The sequence below is a fragment of the Molossus molossus genome, unplaced genomic scaffold, assembly GCF_014108415.1.
Source record: "Molossus molossus isolate mMolMol1 unplaced genomic scaffold, mMolMol1.p scaffold_m16_p_5, whole genome shotgun sequence".
NCBI lineage: Eukaryota > Metazoa > Chordata > Mammalia > Chiroptera > Molossidae > Molossus > Molossus molossus.
The window spans coordinates 6,073,854-6,097,379 of NW_023425388.1; the positions used below are offsets into that span (position 1 = coordinate 6,073,854).

At 58.5% G+C, this 23,526-nt stretch overlaps 1 protein-coding gene across 1 annotated transcript; it reads left to right on the forward strand.

Moving 5' to 3' along the window:
- Positions 1–633: 633 nt before the first annotated feature.
- On the forward strand, positions 634–12,607 carry SIK1 (salt inducible kinase 1). The gene is made up of 14 exons (XM_036243343.1): positions 634–657; positions 1,758–1,925; positions 2,399–2,515; positions 4,885–4,948; positions 5,103–5,264; positions 5,422–5,546; positions 5,645–5,768; positions 6,423–6,643; positions 6,958–7,107; positions 7,511–7,636; positions 7,755–7,968; positions 8,538–8,813; positions 9,507–9,738; positions 10,215–12,607. The coding sequence occupies exons 2-14, from the start codon at positions 1,770–1,772 to the stop codon at positions 10,597–10,599; spliced, it is 2,352 nt and encodes a 783-aa protein (XP_036099236.1). The 5' UTR covers positions 634–657; positions 1,758–1,769; the 3' UTR covers positions 10,600–12,607.
- Positions 12,608–23,526: the final 10,919 nt, after the last annotated feature.

Sequence of the window (23,526 nt, forward strand, 5' to 3'; positions counted from 1 at the left end):
CACTTCGGGGTTTAGGAAACCGTCCTACACCGAGCCTTTTGGGTGGGTGCGAGAAGAGGGGGCATGCGCAAATGCGGCCGTGCGCGCGCGGGAGCATGCGGGAAGGCTGCGTCCCGGGGACGCAAGGGTTAAGCCGCTTGCAGAGCCTACGGAACCCGAAAGGGGGCGCGCGCCGGCGGGAACGCGGGCGCGGGCGGACCTCCGCGGGCCTTCGGCGTCCAGCGCCCCTGACGTCACCGCTCCGCGGTTGCCAGGGCGACGGCCTCATCAGCGCGCGCGTCAGAACCGCCTGTCTCTTGGCAACGACCCGATCTCCCGCTCTCCCTCCGCCTGGCGCTGAGCCGCGCGTCGTTCTGGCGTCAAAGCGACGTCAATGGGGCTGTATCAATCCAGTGCGGCGGCGGGGCGGGGCCGACGGGGGCGGGGCGGGGGCGGGGCGGAGCGGCCCAGGGGCGGGGCCTGGGCGGGGAGGCGGTGCGTGCGGCGGGGTGCGCGGCGCGGCCTCAGAGCTGACATGCGGCGCGGCCCGACCGGTAGCAGAGGCGGCGGCTCTGGAGATCCGAGCAGCAGGCACCCGAGCAACGCGAACGGCCAAGCGGTCGGCAGGCGCCGCGGGGCGAGCGGCGTCCCAGCCTCGGCGCCCCAGGGGCGGCGGAGGTGAGGCGACGGCCGGGGTGGCGCCGCGGGGCGCGGGGCGCCGGGCGGGCGGCCGGGTCTCCGGGCTCTGGTCTCCGGCGGCCCCGCGGGTGCGGGCCGGGACGCCGACTCCCCTTTGTTGTGGTGCAGCGGGAGCGGGTCCACGAGCCCTCGGGGTGAGGGGCTTCAGGGTTCGGGAGCAAACCGACCGCGGGCGGCGGGGTGCTCGGCCCGCTGGGTTCGGGGTTCGGGGTTCGGAAGGAGCCCGGCTGGGGGCCGGCGGGGGCGGGTCCACATGCCTGGCGGGGCTGAGGGGGCTCGGGGACTGGAATGGAACCGAATGCGGGGAGCGGGGTACGCCCGGCGGGACCGAAGCGCTCCAGGGTTCGGGGTAGAGCCGACCGGGCGACGAGGGGCTGGTGTAGCGGCGGGTCCGCGCGCCCCGCGGGGTAAGGGGTCCGGGGCACTGGAGTGGAGCCGACCGCGGGGGGCAGGGGGCAGGTGTAGCGGCGGGTCCGCGCGCCCCGCGGGGTAAGGGGTCCGGGGCACCTGGAGTGGAGCCGACCGCGGGGGGTAGGGGGGCAGGTGTAGCGGCGGGTCCGCGCGCCCCGCGGGGTAAGGGGTCCGGGGCACCTGGAGTGGAGCCGACCGCGGGGGGCAGGGGGCAGGTGTAGCGGCGGGTCCGCGCGCCCCGCGGGGTAAGGGGTCCGGGGCACTGGAGTGGAGCCGACCGGGCGGCGAGGGGCTGGTGTAGCGGCGGGTCCGCGCGCCCCGCGGGGTAAGGGGTCCGGGGCACTGGAGTGGAGCCGACCGCGGGGGGCAGGGGGCAGGTGTAGCGGCGGGTCCGCGCGCCCCGCGGGGTAAGGGGTCCGGGGCACTGGAGTGGAGCCGACCGGGCGACGAGGGGCTGGTGTAGCGGCGGGTCCGCGCGCCCCGCGGGGTAAGGGGTCCGGGGCACCTGGAGTGGAGCCGACCGCGGGGGGCAGGGGGCAGGTGTAGCGGCGGGTCCGCGCGCCCCGCGGGGTAAGGGGTCCGGGGCACTGGAGTGGAGCCGACCGCGGGGGCAGGGCGGCAGGGCGGTGGGTGTGGGTTGGGGTCGCTGAGCGCTCCTGCGTCCGCAGGTGCCGGGAGCCATGGTGATCATGTCGGAGTTCAGCGCGGCCCCGTCGGGTGTGGGCCAGGGCCAGCAGAAGCCGCTCCGGGTGGGCTTTTACGATATCGAGCGGACCCTGGGCAAGGGCAATTTCGCGGTGGTGAAGCTGGCCCGGCATCGAGTCACCAAAACCCAGGTGCGTGGGGCGGCAGGACCGACCTAGGGTGGACCCTGCCCGGGGTGGACCCTGCCCGGGGTGGACCCTGCCCCGGGGCAGCCAGCGGGGTGGGATCCCTGCCTGTAGGGTCCATCGGGTGAAGTCTAAACGTTGACAGTTTTTAGTATGGTAAAGAAGAAAAATGTTTTATATTATGACTGCATAATTTGTACAAATATTAGGGGACAGCAAAGAGGATAATGATCCAATACCTAGAGTGCAGTGCTCTCGGTTCCAGAGCCAAAGCCCTGCGAAGTGAGCCTGCATTCGTACAGTTATTGAACTTCAGCTATTTTAATGGTTACTTTAGTTAAACCCACTCCCCAACTTTTTGTTACTTCAGGGAAAAAGTATTTTAGAAATTAACTAGCAAAAAATGAAATGTGTAAAATAGGTTGAGAGTTTCTTTATAAAAACAAAAAAATATCTTTTTTTCTTTTAAAAATCTGTAGGTAGCAATAAAAATAATTGATAAAACACGCCTAGATTCAAGCAATTTGGAGAAAATATATCGTGAGGTTCAGATCATGAAGCTTCTGAATCATCCCCATATCATAAAGCTGTATCAGGTAAGGACTCAGGTTTGCCTTGAACTGGGACTTCTGGCAAGTGTATTAGTTTTTATTTCCAACAACCTAACTCTGCAGTTTCTGAAAGCTGCTTCTGTCTTTGGGTATATGTGGGAATCGGGGTTGGTTCTATAAAGTAACAGATTGATTTATAAGTGGTGAAGACTTATTTACAGTTATTTTCTTGCTTTTGGGTTATAATTGAGATTTGCTTCATGAAAATTTTATTTAGTATTATAATTTGTTCCCATTTTAAATGCATAGAGGTGGGATATTCTTACCCTTTACTCTGAAAATAAACAACCAGATCTATGTATTGACACAAGTCAAGAATTTAGTGTAGGACAAATTCCAGTGAAACTAGACACTTCTGCCTTTGCAGATAATTATTAAACTTTAAACCAGTTTTCATAAGCTTATCTTTGCAAAGCCATCAGTGAGCATTTGTCTTCCTCATGTAAACTATCCCATCAGAATGGAGAGATGAAAACACTTTTGCCCTGGTGAGAGCAAGAACTTCTTGTTTAATCCACATTCAGAATGGGCCTCACACTGTCCCTCTGTTGGTTTGTTTTGTGACTTTGTTTTTGTTCTCCTGTTGAAACGAATAAAGTATATCTTTGGAAAATAAGAGCTGGTTTAATTGGGACAGCAAAACAATCCCTTAGTGACCACCTCTGCAAAGATAAAATATGAAGTGTCATTCAAGAGAATACGTTCTTTGCAAATGCATGCTATTTCCTCCAGTTGTGTTAGCTGTGAGTTCCTTTTGGTGACTCTCATGAAACTCCGGGAGTCTGATATGCATGATATGAGTGTGTAGCTGGCAGGCTAGGTGTACAGTGGGCAGGAGAGAGGACTGTAATTGAAAATTATCCCACAGAGGCTCTTGACTCAGTTCAAATGAAGGTAGAGGTAGTCATCGGGGCTTGTGTTTCCAGAATGACAGTTTACTCATCATTGTGAAGTGCGGCATTCACATCACATGCTCTCTGGTTCGCATTTTGTTTCTGTTGTCATTTGTAAGTTGCCGTCTGGATAAGAAGTTTCCTCCCTGGTCACTGATGTCAGTGCCTGAGAAATGTGCCCAGCCTGTTTCCGCAGGAGTGGGCTGACCCCTGGCTGTTTTTGACTGAGTTGGAGGGATGAGCCAGAGAGTGGCCTCCTTGTCCCCCACTGGTCTCTGTGTGGAGTAGCCCCGTTGGCGATGCCTTGCCCACATGACCCAAGTTAAAGGTCTTTTCTGGGGTGAATTTTCTTATTGCTCTGTGTGCTGCTTTAACTGAGGGACAGCAACGACTGTTCTTAGCTTGGTTTTGACACTGGGTATCTGATTTTCTTCCAGCTGGCTCATGCCCAGAACCTTGGTGAGACACTAAACTCTTTCCTTGAGGTTTTTAAAAACTTAAAACACACTCTTCATTCTTTGTTGGTTGTTTTCATTGAGAAAAGGGATGAACTTATCACTCAGTCACACACACCGAGAGCAATGGTAGTGAAAATTCTAGCTAAACTGCATGGCGTTCACTTTTTAGATTTCCAACTCAAAGCAGTTGTCTTTAAAGTGTTTTTTTTTTTTTTGTAAGGAATAACTATATTTTGAACCCTGAAGAAATCTTTTTCTGTAAGAATGTATTACCTCTATCTCCCTCCCAAATAATTAAAAACATCTGGATATGAGTTATTTTATTTTCAGTACTAAGATTTGAATTTTACCTTGTTTCTTAGTTATATTTTAAATTCTTTAAAAAGTGTTTTTCAAAGTGAAAGAAAATTCTCAATCAGTAAGGGAAACTTTCGGGTGTACTTGACACTGGCTGTGGCTGTTAACACGACATGAGTAGTTCCCTGGACACAGCAGACTTGTCGCTTACCTGGCAAGCCTGCTTCTCGTGGCCTGCTCAGTCATGTTGCCACCACTTGTGAGGAGGGGTGTTTGCTCTCCACCGTTCAGCTGTGCTGGCCATTGGCTCAAATAATCTGCTGCTAGGTTTCTAGAAAAAAGCCCTCGCAGAACTCTCACAATCGCCTTTGCTTCTGTGGCCTCCAGAGTCCTCAGGTGGATGAGGCAGAGCGGGCTACAAATATGGTGGAGGAGGATTCTAATGCATTTAGATCTTTACTGAGAGCAGGTATATCAGGATAGGCAGGCCAGTAAGGAATTCACCTCTGATTTTTAAAACATTCTCTTTCTGAATAGGAATCCCCGTATTCGTTTCTTTATTGCAGAAGTTTTTCTTTTCTTTGCTTTCCAAAAGTAATTCATGCACTCATCTGGACGATAACAATCCCGTGGGGGTCAGTAGATTGTTTATACTGCTGGTATGTTCCCTTTTCGTGTGGTTAACCATTAGGCCTTTATTTTTTAGGTTATGGAAACAAAGGATATGCTTTACATTGTCACTGAATTTGCAAAAAATGGAGAAATGTTTGGTAAGCCACACTTATTTTTAATACCTGTTGAGAACAAATGGTGCTCATTTGTCAGGAACTGCTGCTGCAGTGTTTGGGTCTGCCCACCTTAAAATTCCACAGCTTTCTTCAGTCGTGCCCCAGGTAATTTGGTTCTGGTTCTGATGCTCCTCAGATTACTTGACTTCCCACGGGCACCTCAGTGAGAATGAAGCACGGAGGAAGTTCTGGCAGATTCTGTCAGCCGTGGAGTACTGCCACAGCCATCACATCGTGCACCGGGACCTCAAGACCGAGAATCTGCTGCTGGACGCCAACATGGACATCAAGCTGGCAGGTAAGGGTGGCGGTCGAGTCCCCCCGGAAGCGACGTCCTGTGGGCGGTGGGGGTGCTTGGATAAGCAAGGTCCCGGTGCTTTTGGCTTATGCACCCGTGAAACCGAGGCCCACACTGTTTCCACTGTAACTTCATCCTCTGTTTCTTTGTCTCTTAGACTTTGGATTTGGGAATTTCTACAAGTCAGGGGAGCCTCTGTCTACATGGTGTGGGAGCCCCCCGTACGCAGCCCCAGAAGTCTTCGAGGGGAAGGAGTACGAAGGCCCTCAGCTCGACATCTGGGTAGGAGCCCTGTGCGCAGCACGTGTTAGGTGCCAGTACTGTTAGTGTTAACCAGCTAGGGCATGCCGGTGCTGACTGTGCTGTCGGGTTGTTTGCAGAGCCTCGGTGTTGTGCTGTACGTCCTCGTCTGCGGCTCTCTCCCCTTCGATGGGCCCAGCCTGCCAGCCCTGCGGCAGCGGGTGCTTGAGGGCCGGTTCCGCATCCCCTTCTTCATGTCTCGAGGTAGGTGTGTGCTGAGCCTACCCAGGCGGGTGGGCAGGTGCTGTGGGGGCTGTTGGAGAACCTGGAATGGGAGTTTTGGAGGAGGAGGAGGTGGAGGAATTTATTTCCTGAAATGCCTGCTTGACTGTTTTGTGGGTCTATGAGTCAGGCCTGTGTTACCGAAGGGTGTTTACCTGCAAGAGAAACCCAACCCACGGGGTGTGTTTTCAGTGCCCTACTTATGGGCTGGACAGGCGCCTTCCGAGGGTGTCTCCCAGAGAGCCGGCTGAAGGCTTGGTCTCTGGAGTCCCCGCCCAGCGCGCAGCCTCACCTGCCCCACACTTGTGCTTTTCCTTCCGCTCACTGCAGATGTGAGCAGCTGACTTGTGTGGTCCCAGCAGAATGGGGAGTCTTAGTGGTCCCTGCAGGGACATTAGGGGGCTGTGTCCTCCTCAGAAACCCATCCCTCAGTGGGGGGCTCTCTTTGGTGGTCGGTCTGAGCCAACAGCACAGGCCAGTGCTCGTGGCCTTGGATTCTGTAGAATGGTCACTTGTCTGGTTGCCTGTGTGAAGGGAGTTTTGTCCCTTACAGGGCCGTGGTGGCAGCCCGGTGGGTGGTGGGGACCATGCACACAGGCAGCCTGCAGCAGGCTGAGCGCCTCCCTTGCCCCCCAGACTGTGAGACGCTGATCCGCCGCATGCTGGTGGTGGACCCGGCCAAGCGCATCAGCATCGCCCAGATCCGGCAGCACAGGTGGATGCAGGCCGACCCCACCCTGTGTCTCACCCGCCCCACCAGCACTGCGCTCAGCTACAACTCCAACCTGGGTGACTATGACGAACAGGTGCTGGGCATCATGCAGACCCTCGGGGTGGACCGGCAGAGGACCGTGGAGGTGAGCACCACCCCATCCCTCCCACACTTGGTTTTGACAGGAGATACTTGTTGGGGGTTGGGGGCGGCTTTATCAGGAAAAGCAGTCAGTCGCTAGTTGAGTTAAAATGGGAACATGGGCTAATTTAAGGGCCAGCTTGTCCACTCTTTTAAAGGATATTCTGGGCCACCCAAGAATAACCCTGGGAACAGCCTTGTCAGGGAGCCTCAGTGACTCGAGACGGACATCCCGAGGTGCCACTTGCACACGGGAGCCCTGCTGCTCCCGTCCCTCCTCTGCTCTGGCTCTGACCTGCTTCTCTGCCTCTCTCCCAGTCACTGCGGAGCAGCAGCTATAACCACTTTGCGGCCATCTATTACCTCCTGCTGGAGCGGCTGAAGGAGTACCGCAACAGCCCGCCGTCGGCCCGACCCGTCCCAGCCCGGCAGCAGAGGCCTAGAAGCTCTGATCACAGTGGTTTGGAGGTGAGAGGGGATCTCCTAAAGCCCGTCCCTGTGTCCCCTGAGTTAGGAATCCCTTGTGCAAATGTGCCTGGGACTGAGACACAGGCTGAGCCCGTCTTCCATTCATGTCTCCCCGCCCATTAAGTCCTGGATTGGGGGAGTCCCCTGTGAGCCCCAGATACATGGAGAAGAGGGGATGCTGGTCACTCTGTTGTTGAAGGTCAAGCCCCGCCTCCAGCCACTTGACCCTGGCACTGGGGTCTCAGTGCCTCCCTCGGAGGCTGCACGTGTTCTGAGCCTGGTCAGCTAGTGGCTGTCATCTGTTAATGCCAGAGTGAGGCCAGCATGGTCTTTCTTTCTATGCTTATGGCTGTCCCCAGAGCCATCTCCCTGATGGCATCTGTCTTTCGTTGCTGGCTAACAGGTGCCTCCGGAAAGCCTCCCGGGTGATGTTTTCCGGTCCTCCCTGCTGTGCCCGCAGCCCCAGACCTTGGGCCAGTCCATCCTGCAGGCCGAAATGGACTGCGACCTCCACAGCTCGCTCCAGTGTGTGAGTGTCTGCAGGGCAGCGTCTGGGATGGGAGCTTGTTTCATTCCCAGTGGTGGTGATTACCCCCATATAGGTCACACGGAACCCAGGGTCACTGGTTTATTCCTGTCCCATGTAGCCCTTGCTCTTCCCTGTGGATGCCAACTGCAACGGTGTGTTCCGGCATCGCTCGGTGTCCCCCAGCAGCCTGCTGGACACAACCATCAGTGAGGAGGTTAGGCAAGGCCAGGGCCTGAAGGAGGAGCCAGAGGCCCAGAGGCCCCTGCCTGGCAGCACGGGCCGGAGGCACACGCTAGCCGAGGTCTCCACCTTCTCCCCGTGCACCCCTCCATGTGAGTATCCACGTGCACAGGAGCGGAGCCCGGTGGGTGGGTCTGTGCTGGGACTGTAAGGGGTGATGAAGAACACATTTCTGCTGGGTGATTTCTGTGCATAGCTCTCAGGTCTGCCACCGGTTTAGCCCCTGAGGCCACAGGGTCACACTTAGGCATTCCATAAGGTTGGACAGTGGTGGGGATAGTGTGGGGTGTAGCTGCCCCCAAGTGCTGGGAGGATAGGTCCTCATCTCTGGCCCATCTGTGTCCTTTGGTCAGCTCCACCTATCAGCTGCAGCCAGGACCCGGGGCTGGCTGGCTCTCAGGGCTACCCAGCCTCCAGTGGCCTCTTGTCATCTGACTCCCACTCCCCCAAGGCTGAGCATAGATGTCAGGAGGCCAGTACAGCTGTGTGCCCCTGTCCGTGGGCCACAAGGGCTCTCTGAGGGCCTGGGAGTCCCTACAGTGGGTATGGGGAAGGCGGCAGAGCAGGTCCTTCTCCCATGAAAACTGTTGGGTGCTGGTGGGTCCCATTGGCTTGGGGATCATGAGCCTCCCTCCTCAAGCGCACCCTGCTCCTTCTGCAGGTATAGTCATCTCCTCCTCCGTGGCGAGTCCTTCGGAAGGCACCAGCTCTGACAGCTGTCTGACCTCGGCGGGTGACGGCCCAGCGGGGCTTAGCGGATGCCTGGCTGCTCAGGGGCTGGTGGGCACCTGCTCCCCGCTCAAACTGGCCTCACCGCTGCTGGGGGCCCAGTCTGCCACCCCAGTGCTACAGGCTCAGGGGGCCCTGGGAGGAGCTGCCCTGCTCCCCATCAGCTTCCAGGAAGGCCGGAGGGCTTCGGACACCTCACTCACTCAAGGTACCTTCTCCTTTCACTCCTTTTCGCCTTCCCCAGAACATGCTGTGTGGCCCTGGCAGGTGTCCCTTTGTCCCAGATGGCAGAGGTTCCCTCAGTGCTTAGCTGGGCCTGGGTGGAGCAGCAGTACTCCCTGGGCAGATCGAAGGTGCCACCCAGGCTCTTGACGGCCTGGTCTCCTGGGACAAAGTCACTTGGCCTCTAGTGGCTGGTCTTAAAAGCTCAAGAGACACTCGGATGCCAGGCAGCTGCTCCTGACCTGGAGGAGGCATGGGATCAGGGAGAGACCCTCCTCACCTGGCCGCCTGGGCTCTCTCCATGCCACCTAGGGCTTAGGGGGCTCTGAGCCCCCTCCCTAGTCCCATGGCACTGTTCATGCCCTTCTTCCACGGAGGATCCGTGGTCTGCCCAGACACATGCCTATTCGGTGTTGCAGCTGCTGCCCCAAACCAAACCTTAAAAGATGACTTCCTAACCCTGCAGGGGGCGGGGGTTATGAAAAGCGATTAGATGATCAGAGAGCACCCTCGGCCCTGTAGGAAAGCATACCAGTCCTTTTATCCATCATTTCCATGTTGCTTGTCCCTCCGCCCTCCTCCCTGTTCCCCACCATCTGGAAACCCCAGCCAGCTCTGGGCTGCTGGTCCTGGGCTGGGGGTGGAGGCCCACAGACCATGTTCATTTGTCTCTCCCCAGGCCTGAAAGCCTTCCGGCAACAGCTGAGGAAGAATGCGAGGACCAAGGGGTTTCTGGGCCTGAACAAAATCAAGGGACTGGCTCGCCAGGTGTGCCAGCCCTCTTCCAGTCGGGCCACACGGGGTGGCCTGAGCGCCTTCCAGTTGCCCACACAGAGCACGGGCCTGCATGGCAGTGGGGCCAGTGGCCGGGAGGGCAGGAGCCTACTGGAGGAGGTGCTGCACCAGCAAAGGTACGCTTGCTCCGTGTGGGTCTCTGACCTTGGCAGCACTCACGGTCATCGAGATTTCTTGAGCATCCTTGTTTCTTAAGCTCCCCCTTCTCCATGTAATCAGAGCGTGTTCCTCCCTGTCCTCAAGTGTGGGGCGATCTGTGGGGCCTTGTTCCCACAGATGGTGGCAGAGGTGGGGAGCAGTCGGGTTTTGTCACTTTGAAGCCTGTAAGTGGAGGATTGAGGGGGCAGTGAATAAAAATGTCACATCTGGGTGGCGTCTCCGAGCTGCTGTAGAGCACGGCGGAGAGTGGAAATGTCAGGAACTGCTCGGGGTTAGTCACGCTGGCATTTCATGTTCCGGGCAGCTCCAGCCAGCACTGCATGGGCGTGGACCGCGATGGTGTCTGAGCCTGGCCGGGTGGAGCTGTCAGGAGAGGCAGCGCTCAGAGCTGGCAGTGACCTGTTCCCCTCCCTGTTCCTTTGTGTCCCCCCAGGTTGCTCCAGTTACAGCACCAGCCAGCAGTCCTGCCCAGCTGCCAGCAGGCTCCACAGCTGCCCCCAGTCCCACTGGTCCTGACCACTTGTGACAGTGCCCTCCTCATGTCTGGACTCCAGAAGGAGCTAGGGCTGGGACCTGGCCCGATGCTGCCACCCCACCTCCTCCAGGCCGGGGTCTCCCCGGTGGCCTCAGCAGCCCAGCTCCTGGACACCCACCTGCACATCAGCACTGCCACGCCACCCCTCCCCGCCGCCACACCCCTGCAGCCACACTTTGCCATGCTGCCCCCGGGTTTTGACCCCATGGGGCTGCCGCAGGGGGACTGTGAGATGGAGGACTTGACCTCCGGCCAGCTGGGCACATTTGTCCTGGTGCAGTGAGGGACACCACCCGCCACCCTCTTCCCGCATGGGCTGCCGACTCCTCGAAGCAATAATCTCAGAGTATGTGAAGACGATTCTAGACTCAAAGCCAATAACTTCCTAGAAGCAAAACAAGCAATACGTTTGGTGTTTTGGCTTTTTAGTTTATTTTTTTGTTTTATTTTCTTGCACTGAGCAATTGCTACCATGAGTAGGGACTGGAAAGTTTCTGAAGAAAAATAATACTTGCGGGTGTGCCGTGGGGGTGGGTGGACAGGAGGGGGAGAAGGGAGAGGACAGGGCTAGCAGTGCTCCACTGTGAATCGGGGGCTGCAGGAGGGCACCATCAGCGCCCTCGCCCCTGGCATGCTGCGTCACGGAGGGCGTGGCCTGGGACGAAGCCACGGGGGAGCCGACGCCGAGGAAGCCAGCGAGTGCGTCTCTACCGCGTGTGCGTCTCCACCGCGTGCGCGTGCAGCGTTGAGTCGTAGCCTTTGTCACTGGACAGTTCTCCACTTCCTGAAACGTCTATGCTTCGAGCGGAAGCTGTGAACTTCGTGCTCTGTGTACCGGTCTGTAGCAGCTCCAACAGCCAGCCCTGGAGAGGGTAATCTGCAGGTCCTTGGGATTTTGTCCCCTGAAGTCAGAATACAGAGGATCACTTTTTCTTCTTTTAGATGAGAAGTTTCATAAAATGCTCGATGGTGGGTTCCGGGAGTCTTCCGAGGAGCCACGAGGAAGAACCTCAAAGGGGCGGGCTGGCTGCGGGGTAGGCTCTGTACGGGCACTTGGCATAGGGCCCGCAAGGGAAGTTACCTCCTGCCGTACATCTTATTTCCGCTGCTAATTAAGTTTTTATGCATTTCATTATCAGGGTCCAAAAAGAACAACTGACTGGGGGGATGTGCAATACGGTGAGGCCGGGCGGAGAGGAGCGGGCGTGAGGCCTGCTCGGGTCGCTCAATGGGCGGCCGCCTTCCCCAGGCCTGCACCTGTCAGGCTTCTTTCAAGAAAAAGATGAGAGGTCAGGTCATTCAAGTTGTGTTTCTTTTTAAGCAAATACTGTACATGTGTATAAATAGACAGATAGACACTACTTATTTTTTATATTTTTTACTACACCTTTGTGTTCCTGGTTTAAATTCCCCTCTGGCAATGTTACAAAGTGCGACACCAGGTCCGTGTGGAGGAGGAGACAAGGTGCGCCCTGCCTGGCAGGTAGCCTCAGGTGGTGGCCCAGGGGCCACGGGCTCTGCAGTGAAGGCAGGACCGCTACAGCGAGCTCCTGCTGCCCGCTCGGCGCTGGGCCCTGACCCCGGTGCCTGCCGCCCCCTTGGCTCGTACACCCTCAGTATTAAACGTGGTGACGGCCGGGGGAGGTGGGCATTTGTAAAAGCCAAAGATCACCGGAGTTTCTGGAGGGTGGGGAGGTGGTCCAGAGGGGTCACCGCCCCTGCCGCCCTGTGTCTGCCCAGCTTGCTGCTACTGCCCCTCCCACCGCCACCACTGCTGCTCTGGCGGCTTCAGTGACGGGGCGAAGGACTGTCCTTGCACCTGCCACTGAGAACTCTCCCAAGCCTCCACCGCTCGGAAGGTTGGGGACAGAACCCGGCATCATGGGGCAGCTGGGCCTCTGCTTCCATCGCACAGAGGCAGCAGCACGTGATCCAACACAGAACCCGCTCCCCTTTGGGATCAGTTTCTGTTCTAACGCCAGAGATCAAAGGCCTCAGAACCATGACAAGCACTTTACTTTCCCGTGGTTTTCTTTCTCGTTGCTGTAAGTCAAGGTGTGTGTCTTGTTTTTAGTGTGTGTGACGTGTTTTATAGGTTTCTCCACAGTGCTGTTCTCGAATGAATGCAGTAGCCTGTTAAAGGCACTCTGCGAGCTGATTAAGATGTATATGGTTTGTTTTTGTTTTTTACCATAACTGAATTAATTGTTTTGTTTCTTATGTTAACATGAGAAATGTATGCCAAATGATTAGTGGATGTATGTTTTTTAATTTAATATTTAAATAAAATATTTGGGGCAAAAAACCTTGACTTTGTCCCTTGGCTCTCTGGGAGCACCTTCCCTCCAAGCGGCTTCGCTGAGGCCAGTCCTCCGGGCTCATGATGTGTCAGATCTTAGGGGCTGGTGCCAGCTCCTGCACCCGCCTCCCCGCAGAGAGCTGGCAGCGACCTAGCCGCACGCACTCCCTCCCCTGAGTGGTGGCAGCTCACCATGGCCGGGGCCCAGGGAGGAGGGTGTGCCGGCCTCGCTGGTTCTCAGACCCCTTCCGCAGGGGCGGGCTCTGCTCATCTGAATGTCTACACGCTCACGTCCGCTTGCAGCTGGTCCTTCCCTTCCCAGGGCACCATTCGCTCTTGACTCCCTGTCACGGTCTCTGAGTCAAGTTGAAGTCAGGTTTGGAGACTGACAGGCAAACTCCTGGTCTCTCCAAGTTGCTTTCCCACCTTCTGGCAGTAGGGTGGACACGACCACCAAAGAACAAAGGACCCTCTTCATTCTGTACCTGGCAAATACCTTTTGGTTAAAGTTTTTAACTTTTTCTCACCATTGGGATGGTCATTCTCACACACGTAAAGCAAGTGTTGCGAGGGTGGAGACACCGACACCTTCCAGCGTGCTGCTGGTTGGAGGCAGGCTGGCCGTTCTTTAGCAACTTAAACAGCCACCATGGGGCCCAGCCACCCCACTGCTGGGCTCAGACACGGACTGAGTGCAGGGATGGAGCAGATGCGTGCACCCTGTGCTCATGGTGGCACTGCTCACAGAGCCAAGGGGTAGGAGCTGCCAGGTGTCCCTGCAGGGCGATTAGATACGCAAGGTCCCTCCACTCAATGGAATAGTCTTCCGCCTTAAGGAAAATCTGACGTGCCACCTGGAGGACATCAGGCAGGCACAAAAGGACAAACGCTGGGATTCCACTTCAGTGACTCCATAGAGGAGTCAGATGCCCAGGGACAGTAGGGTGGTGGAGTTTTTGTCCGGGAAGATGGAAAGTTCTGGAGATGGATGGTGGTGATGGTTGTACAACAATGTGAATGTACCTAATGCACCTGAACTGTGTACTTAGAAATGGTGAAGATGCTAAATTTTAAGTTATGTGTACTGTACCACAACGAAAAGAAAAAAGGTCCTTTTGGGGGAGACGCCCAGACAGTTCTGGACAGCGCTTTCCCCGTGGGGCGCCGGTCTCCAGGGCGAGCCTGAGCGAGCGAGGCCCGGAGCTCAGAGGCTGCAGGAGTCAGATCGCAGGGCATCCGTGAGGTCAGAGTGTCTCCATGGCCTTTGTGTGTGGAAGGACATGTCGAGTGCTGCTGAAATGCAGCCAGTGGGTCTGAGAGGCCAATGGGAGCTCTCGGTTTTGGGGGTGAGGCCCAGTCAGTGTCTCCCTGTTTTCTGAGGAGTGTTGTCAGGGCAGCTTGAGTGAGAACAGTTTGTACCTCTGAGCTGTGACCACACCCCAGGAAAGCTCCGAGCCCCAGCAGATGCCAGTGCTGGGCTTCACTCCTGGGGGGCACACACAGCACCGGCCTGGAGAGCGGGGCCCGGGCTGTTTGCTGTGGGGAAGACTGAAGGGCAACCTCAGTTCACCGTTCGGGGTGTCGAGTCTTGTCAATTGCATGCGTATCTTGGCTCCTCAAGTAGGCGATTCCCTCCTGTTGGGCCCATCGGACCACGTCCTACCCCCCAGCATGGTCTCCTCCGGGCATGTGGCGGTTAAGGGACTACCGTGTTCACCCACTGGGTTCTTTTGGAACTTATGATATGTCCTGATCATCATCATCTTAACAACAACAGTTCTTAGGATCCTCAGGTTGGAAATTTCAACCCTGTTCGGGGAGCCTGACGCGGACCCAGGCTTATTGATCTGCCCACAGGCCATTTCCCGTCCTGCAGATGAAGAGGGACCAGGTGGCTGTGGGTTCAGCGTGGCCACAGGACTCGGTGGGGCTGGCTGTGTGTTCAGTGACCCCTCTCTGGGCCCCACCACCTGCGTCTTGCTCTGCCAACATCTCTGCCACGGATGACCGCACCTGCTGGGCATTTCGCAAGATGTTGATTGTGGATGTGTTCGTTCCTGTCGGGGTGTGGCACGGCTGGCGTGCCTCAGCGCCTCCCTGGGCACGTGACCACACCTGGCGGCCACCTGGGGGTTCTGAGATTTCCTTCCTCCCGACTCCTCTGGTGAGGGTCTGGGTACAGCCTGGGGCCGTGAGTACTGCAGACCAACTGGCTGCGTGAGTCCTTGCTAATACGAGGCAGAGCCAAGCTCAGTGGACTTGACACACTGAGGAGCACATGGCCTAAGGAGGTGGCCTGGCCTGGACTGATGTGGCTCAGTGGTTAGAGTGTGTGCCCGCACACTGAATGTTTGATCCCCGGTCAAGGGCATGTACCTGGGTTGAGATTTGATCCCTGACCCCGGTTGGGGTGCGTGTGGGGGGCAACTGATCGATGTGTCTGTCACATCAATGTTTCTTTCTCTCTCTTCCTTCCACTCCCTCCCTTCCATTCCCTAAAAATCAATGGGAAAAATATCCTCAGATGAGGATTAACCAAGAAAACACAAGAGTCACCTTGATGTCAGACGCAACTGGGTTTGGTCCCCACTCCGCGGCTTCCTGTCCTGTGACCGGACGATGACCGCGCAGTGTGTTGGCGTTCTCGTTTTCAAGGTGGCGCACGTGACAGTGCCGTCTGCTTCTCGGGTCGTGAGAACACGCTCCCAGAGCCGCTCAGCGCGCCTGGCCAGCAGTGCGCGTGCCCTGGGCGCCCGCGGTGTCATCGCAGCCAGGGGCGGGTGTCCCCAGGGGAGGAAGCGGCAGAGGACCAGGTCCCCTGTCTCAGTGCTGGTGCTCGAAATGCTGACTCCTCCCACAGGAAACAGAAGGCCTTCACCTAAAGCAGCCCAGGTGCCACCCCTGTGTTCCCGTCACGCAGAACTGCAGGGCCACGGGGTCATGTGTGCTGGTGCATACCCTGCCTTCAGGAGGGAGTCCTGCGAGTCCAGCAGTGCGGTCGCTCAGGAATGAGATCAGGGGCGAGGGGAGGGCTGGGCCGGCGTGGAGGGGGTTCTAGGCAGAGAGGAGGCTCCTCTCACTCAGCGGCAGGAACCGAATCTGACTTAAGAGGAACTGACTTGTTTGGGGCGGAAGAAAAAGTGCTGGCGTTTGGGTTTCCTTCCAGAATAATAATACCAGGGTGTTTCTGTGGTCAGGGCAGGGCGCACAGGCTGTCCTGTGGCATAACCTTTGATCTTGGCGGGAGGGTCGCGAAGAGCTTATCAGGGTGGGGAGTTCTTTAAGGCCCCCTGCAGTGTCCAAGGTCTGGCTCTGTGGGCTGCTGCCAGGCTGAGGGAACAGAACCGGAAACCACCTAGGGGCCTGGAATCTGGGCTCAGGGCTGTGTAGGCAGCGATGAGGGTGGGGGAGGGAGGAAGGGGAAGGGGAGGAGGGGGAGGAGGGGGAGGAGGGGAGAGAGCATGGCAGCTCCCCTCCTCAGGGGAACTCCCCTGGTCTGTCTGACTCACTGCTCTTCAATTAGTATTTCACTCATTTGAATGGGATTTCTGTAAAAAATAGAAAAGATCACCCGGCCAGTGTGGCTCGGTGGTTGAGCGTCGACCCTGCACCCAGAGGTCGCCAGTTCAATTTCAGGTCAGGGCACATGCCCAGGTTGTGGGCCTGATCCCCAGTGGGGGGCGTGCAGGAGGTGGCCAATTGATGTTCTGTCTCATTCATGTCTATCTCTCTCCCTCTCTCTTCCTCTCGCTCTAAAATCAATAGAGACGAGTTCTTTTAAAAATGCAGAAAGGACTGGGCATCACTCGGGAAGCCCAGGCGGCCAGTGTTCCGCCCCCTTCACGCTGCAAGTTGTGTGGTGGGGAGTCCACGCGCTCCAGGCCAGCCCGGCTGCCCCAGCAGGCGTCGGGGGTTTTGCTGTCGTTAAACCTGAGAGGGATAGTATCTTCCTTCCTTCGTGGAGAAGTGCGTCCACTTCCAGCAAGCAAGGGGTTAAGTCCCGGGTCCCACCGGACTGAGGGTGCAAGGCTGTGAGGGACAAGGGATGTGAGTGCCCCTCGGGAGTCGCATACCCCGGAACAACTCACCTGCCAAGGTGTGACTGACACGCGTAGGACGCACCTATGACGAGGGAAAGGTTCTGTGAGCGTGCAGACCTCGGTGACCACCGCCAGCACCCGGGACATTTCTGTCACCTTGGATCTGTTCGCACTGTCGAGAATTGTCTACGAACGGTCACACAGTGCGTGGCATCTTTCATCAGCATAATTCGGCGGAAACGCGTCCAGGTGTTGCATGTATCGCTGGTTCAGGCTTTTACCGCTGAGGGGTGCTGGGCGGTGCGGACGAACAAGAGTCTGTGTCCACTCACCTGCGGGGGGCGTTCGGGCTGTTTCCAGTTTGGGGCTGTTCTGCTCGGTGCTCTGTGAGCACGTGTGTGAGTCTCCGTGCGGACTGTCTCCTTTCTCTTGGGGAACAGGTGGAGACAATGTTGCACCATCAGAATGATAGCTAGCCCCTCCGAAGAAGCTGCCAGGGTCACCGCCTGGGGGCAGAGCTCACATTCCTCGCTGTCCGCGTCCCAGGGGCTCCGACCCGCGCCAGCTCTGGCCAATGTCAGTCTCGATCAGACTGTCAGGACGGCCAGAACCTAGGAGGTCCGTAGGGCCGTCTTGTCGTGAGTCTGCATTTTCCTGGCGGACAGTGGTGTCTAACATCTTCTTATGTGGTAATTGGCCATTCTACTTCTCGTGTTTATTCAAGTCTTTGACAATTTTTAATTGGTTTTTCTTTTTAATTCTTATTATTGAGTTGTAGGAGTTTATATATTCTGCATATATTTTTGGTCATGTATGTATCTGTATACATGTGTATATGTATATATATATATATATATATACACACACACACACATGACTATACATACATATGTAGATATATACACACACACCTGCATGTATATGTACACACACACAGAATATTTCTCCCATCTGTGGCTTGTCTTTCCTTTGAAGAGTGGAATCGAAGGTGGTAGTTTTTATAAAGTCCAACTTCCTGTTTTGTCTTGGATGGCCGGTGCTTTTCTGTCCCGTCTATGAAGTCTCTGTCCACCCAGCACTGAGATCTATGTTCCCTCCCAGAGGCTTCATAGTTTAGCTTTTCTGTCTGTGTCCATGATCCACCTCGAGATCATTTTGCCTGTGGTTTGGGAGAGAGCTGACCATGTCTTAATGACTCCTTGGTGTCCACGGGGAAGGGAGGTGTGGCACACGCCCCGCTGTCCACTTCCCGCTGGCCAGACAGTGGGCACACAGCCGCACTTCACATGGGGGGCTGTGGGCGTCCACAAAGCTGCCCCTTATTGTGTTCCGTAGAGCAGTGATCAACGACAACCAGAAAAGTTTGAAAGCCAAGAACTGACACCACAGCCTACATTGATGGATGTGGAGATAGAGTTCGTGAGGACCGGTGAGTTCACTTGTCCATAAGCTCCATGCCTGGCCAAAGGCCACCCATTCCACTGGGGACTTCACCTGAGCCAGATGGCTGTGGGTGGAGGCAGCGACTCCCTGGCCACGCTCTGTACCTGGCCTGGCTGTAACTTCTCGGGCCCCTTCCTTCCACCTGCTGCACCGATCAGAGCAGCAGGTGCCCCAGGCTGTCTGAGGACCAGTAAGGGCAGGCACGGGCGGACCATGTCCCGGGAGACTCCGTGCAACACGAGCTGCTATTGTCATTGTGAAGCTTGTCCCTGTCGTTTGCAACCTGGATGCCAATGTGTTTCAACTCCTGCCTGATGGGGAAGGCAGAGCCCAGAGGTTGGGGCTGGTATCTCTCCCTGGGCCAGCTGAGCCTGGCTCCCAGCCCTGGTCCCTGGACACACCTGCTGTCCATCTTCTCTTGCTGATCCATCAGAAGACCCCAAAGAACAATTGGGGGAAAGGTGGGGCCATTCAAACAGGCGTAGGGACAGCCTTCCCCGCGCGTGGGCCACCTCGGCCTCTGAGGCACAGTCTCCAAAGGCACACCAGGGCCAGCCAGGCTCTCGAGTTGGGTCCAGCCCAGGCCCTCCTGGCAGCGAGCTGGCTGAGAGATGCTACTACCCAGTGGGACTCTGTGCGTGGAGGTTGATAGTTGGATGGAGGGGATAGGGGCCCACCTGGCAGGGCCTGGAGCCCTGCTGGCCACCACCCGGGAGCTCTCCAGACACCGGGGCTCCTGGAGGTCTGCCCACACCCTCTGTGCTCCTTGCTGCAGGCGGGCTGTGCTGTGGCATCCGGGCCAGTGCGTTTAAGACATTTAATGGGCGAGTTCCCTCTCCATATGGGGTATAATTAATTTTCCTGAAATAGGCATGACAACCCAATAGTCTTTGCCTGTCTGACTCAGGCAGTGATTAGCGCCTCTCATGGGCGTGATGTGCCATTGGCCACCGGGCATGCAGGGCACACGCAGCTCCCAGCCCTGCTGGTGGTGCAGGCAGAGTTCAGGGGCAGGCCAGAGGTCAGGGGCACTGCCCACCACGCAACCCTGTCCAGAGGTACATGCAGCTCCCAGTTGCAGGGGTGGTGCCAAGAGTGGCCAGTCACAGGCTGGTGGCTGGGGACAGGGGGACAGTAAAGCTCGGATGGGGCAGCAGGAACCGCCCTCTGTGAATGGAGTCCAAAGCTGGGTCCTGTGAGGGGATGCTCCCCAATATCCACCTCAACATGCACCCCAGCAGTAGTGGCAAGAGAAAGACCCTCAGGACCCAGTGATGTTGGGGCTGGTCAGAGCCTTGGGCTGGACAGTAGCAAGTGGTCAGAGCAGGGTGCTCAGAGGGGGCTGGCAGAGCTGATGCCCGAGGCCCAGGTGCCAAGGTATTGTGGTCAGTCACCCCTCCCCTCGCCTGGGCCACTGGTGGCAGCTGGCGTGGAGCGGCCTTGGCAGATGTGCTGGTGCCGGGGAGCAGGTGCCGCAGGGGCGCACGCACATTGCCTTCGTTGCTGGGGATGTGGACTGGGGCCCTTCGGCGCTGGCCCTCCGCAAGCACAGCCAGGAGGCCGCGTCTGGTCCCTTCCACTCCTGGGCTCCTCTGCCGAGCTCAGAAGGCCTGGAGCCTCATCCGCGGGGGAGGCTGGAGGCAAAGCAGCTTTGGCCCCACAGGGTCACAGAGGGGGAAACTGAGGCCTCAGGGATTGCAGGCCCGGCTGCAGCAGGAGGGTCCCGGTGGAACACAGGCCCCATGGCCTCGCTCCCTTCCCTTTGCTGGAGATGGAGGCTCTGTGGTCGGTGTGACCACACGCCCTGAGGTTGGCTCAGCCCAGAGCTTCCCTCTTGCTCCCCAGTTGTCTCCACTGAGCCCATTTCACAGATGGAGATGTGGAGGTTAAGCCCTCGTCCCAGGTCACAGAGGTGGTCAACAGCCATCACGCCTGGCAGCCAGCTCTTCCAGGGACTGTTAGGGTTCTCCAGGCCCTGCCCCGCTGTCACTGCCTTCGGGGCCCCTCCTGAGACCCCGCCTCGAGCAGGCGTGGCGTGAACTCAGGCCCCCAGGCCAGAGGCAGCCCTGTGTCTGATGGGTTTCCATTGGCCTTCTTTTTAAGAAGAAGGGTGTTGTAGGTTGTACCACGTCCCCCAAAATGACATGTGGAGGTCCTAACCTTCCTATCTGCCAGTGTGACCATATTCGGACCCCGAGTCTTCATAGATGTAAGCAAGTTAAGCTGAAGTCAGACTGGCCACCGCATAAAAAGAGGGACATTGTGCCTTGGCTGGTTTGCTAAGTGGTTAGAGCATTGGCCTATGGACTGATGAGTTTTGGATTTTTAAATATTTTTTCTTTATTGATTTTTAGAGAGAGAGGGAGGGAGAGAGAGATAGAAACATCAATGAGAGAGAACATCAACTGTCTGCCTCCTGCATGCCCCCCAGTGGGGATCAGGCCCACAACCTGGGCACGTGCCCTGACCAGGAATTGAACCAGCAACCTCTTGGTGCAGGGTCGATGCTCAACTACTGAGCCACAGCGGCCAGGCAATGAGTTTTGGGTTTGATTCCTGGTCAAGGGCACATACCTGGGTGGCAGGTTCAATCCCCAGCCCCGGTCAAGGTCACGTGAGAGGCAACCACTTGATGTGTCTCTCTGACATCAGTGTTTCTCCCCACCCCCCTCCCGCTCTATCTGAAAAGCAATGGAAAGGATTGGGTGAGGATTAACAGAAAAAAAAAGAAGAGGGACATTCGGACATGCATGGAGGGTAGCAGGCTGTGTGAAAACACGCAGAGATTGGGGTGATGCTGCCACAAGCCGAGGGGTGCCTGGGCCACCAGCAGCTGGAGAGCCGAAGAGGCAGGACGGACCCTCCCCTGGGCCTCTGCAGGGGGTGAGCCCCGCTGGCCTTTTGATCTGGGCTCTCAGCCTTCAGAATTGGGAGAGATCGAATTTCTGCTCTTCCAGCCCCCCACCCCCAGTCCCACCTGTGGGACAGTGACACCGAGGCCCGAGCAGGCGAGTTCCTGTCTCTGAAGGAGAAACGACCCACAGGTCGCAGGTGTGCTGGCCGGAAGGGTGGGGCACCCGGCCCCGAGTCTCGCCCTTTCTCCGCCGTCTGCTCGGAAGCGCCCTGCCCAGCCCGCTCTGGCTCCCAGGCCAGCGGGACGCGCTCCTACCTCACTACCTGCTGCGAGCAGAGCCATCTCTGGGGAGACGCGGGGCCTCGGTGAGGTAGTGTGGGGGATACAGGAAACAGGACACCACCCCTGCGGACTCCCCTTTCTCCTTGCGAAGTGAGGACTCTAGCCCTGAATCTCCAGGGGAGGGAGATCCTGCCCACCCACACGGACTCGCTTTCCTGGGGGACAGACGTCAAGATGCGCCCGGCTGTGTGCTGGGAGGTGGACCCAGGCTGGGGGCAGAGGACGCCCTCCCTACCAGGCCAAACGTCTGTTCCATCCCTGTGCTGCTGGCGGGGAAACACAACTAGCCAACGGTGAGGCCAGGGCCTCAGCCACCCCTGGGAGGGGCGGCCTTGTTCCCGGGCCCAGGGCTCAGGGCTGAGCGAGTGACCAGCCGGCAGGAGAGGGTCAGGTGAGGACTGCCCTGGGGGGCGGGGCAGCTGGGCCAGGGCCTGATGGGGAGGGGGGCGGGGTAGAGGCGGAGAGCCTGCCATGAATCTGCCTGAAGGGGCCTAGCAAGGAGGCTGAGGAGCAGGGGCCTGCATTGGGACCAGCACTGTCCCTGTGGCTGCAGCAGGGCTGGGTGTGAGGCTGGGGTCCAGGAGGCTCACCCTAGCAGGCCAGCCGCAGGTCCTCACCCGCCTCCCAGGCGCTGGGGTCCAGGAGGTTCACCCTAGCAGGCCAGCCACAGGTCCTCACCCGCCTCCCAGGCGCTGGGGTCCAGGCTGCCGAGGGGCGCTTGTCCTGGTCTGCGGGTCTTGGGCGGCCAGTGGGACCACAGTGGATGTGTCAGGGTGAACTGGGAGGAAGCGGCACCCTCTGTCTCCCCAGCCTCTGCACCTGTCTCCCCAGCTTTGCTGCAGGGCCTGGGACGGCTGCAGCCTGGGCCTGCGGGGTGCTCTGAGGGACAGGCTGTGGGGCCCTGCAGACAGCCACGTGGCCCAGCCCATGGCGTTTCCTGGCCCTGAGTCCCGTCCCCTCTGGGGGCAGGTGGTGCCTCTCCTGACTTGTCCTTATGAAGGACACTGAGTCCCAGAAGCTCCTGCCGGCTCTGGGCGCCTGGCCCGCCGCTGTCGCCCTAGAGAGGCCTGCCCGAGGGCAGGGGTCTTCCCTGCTTGGGAAAAGGAAATGAGAGCACCGGAGGGAAGTGGCTCGCCCGGCGGGCAGAGCACACACAGGGCAGAAAGTCACAAACGTGTGTGCAGGAGAGCAGGGACCGCAGCCCCCACGCCAGCAAGGGCACTGGGCCCCCCCGCTCAGCCAGACCCCTGGCCTCAGGGCAGCATCCCCTAATTTAGCCTCCCTTGTGGGTGGTGCTCCCACTCCAGTGCAGCCAGCGCAGGCCTGGGAGTGGGTGACGCTGCTAGGGGGAGGGCATGGGCACCCCACTCCTGTTCCCAGAAGCTGCTCATCTGCGTTCACGCAGGGCGAGATGGGGAGCGGATGTGAGGCAATGGGCCGAGGCAGGGGCCGGGGGCCGAGACGAGGGCCGGGGGCCGAGACAGGGGACAGGGGCCGAGGCAGGGGACAGGGGCCGAGACGGGGGCCGGGGGCCGAGACAGGGGACAGGGGCCGAGGCGGGGGCCGGGGGCCGAGACAGGGGACAGGGGCCGAGACAGGGGACAGGGGCCGAGACAGGGGACAGGGGCCGAGACAGGGGACAGGGGCTGAGACGGGGGCCGGGGGCCGAGGCAGGGGACAGGGGCCGAGGCAGGGGACAGGGGCCGAGGCAGGGGACAGGGGCCGAGACGGGGGACAGGGGCCGAGGCAGGGGACAGGGGCCGAGGCAGGGGACAGGGGCCGAGGCAGGGGACAGGGGCCGAGACGGGGGACAGGGGCCGAGGCAGGGGACAGGGGCCGAGACGGGGGCCGGGGGCCGAGGCAGGGGACAGGGGCCGAGGCAGGGGACAGGGGCTGAGGCAGGGCAGGCGAGACGGGGGACAGGGGGCCGAGGCAGGGGACAGGGGCCGAGACGGGGGCCGGGGGCCGAGGCAGGGGACAGGGGCCGAGGCAGGGGACAGGGGCTGAGGCAGGGGACAGGGGCCGAGACGGGGGACAGGGGCCGAGGCAGGGGACAGGGGCCGAGACGGGGGACAGGGGCCGAGGCAGGGGACAGGGGCCGATACGGGGGCCGGGGGCCGAGGCAGGGGACAGGGGCCGAGGCAGGGGACAGGGGCTGAGGCAGGGGACAGGGGCCGAGACGGGGGCCGGGGGCTGAGGCAGGGGACAGGGGCCGAGGCAGGGGACAGGGGC

Coding starts and splice junctions, on each gene's coding strand:
- SIK1 (XM_036243343.1), top strand. CDS start 1,770: ATGGTGATCATGTCGGAGTTCAGCGCGGCCCCGTCGGGTGTGGGCCAG. Junction 5,265..5,421: donor CATGGACATCAAGCTGGCAG/GTAAGGGTGGCG, acceptor TTTGTCTCTTAG/ACTTTGGATTTGGGAATTTC. Junction 7,637..7,754: donor TCCACAGCTCGCTCCAGTGT/GTGAGTGTCTGC, acceptor TGTCCCATGTAG/CCCTTGCTCTTCCCTGTGGA.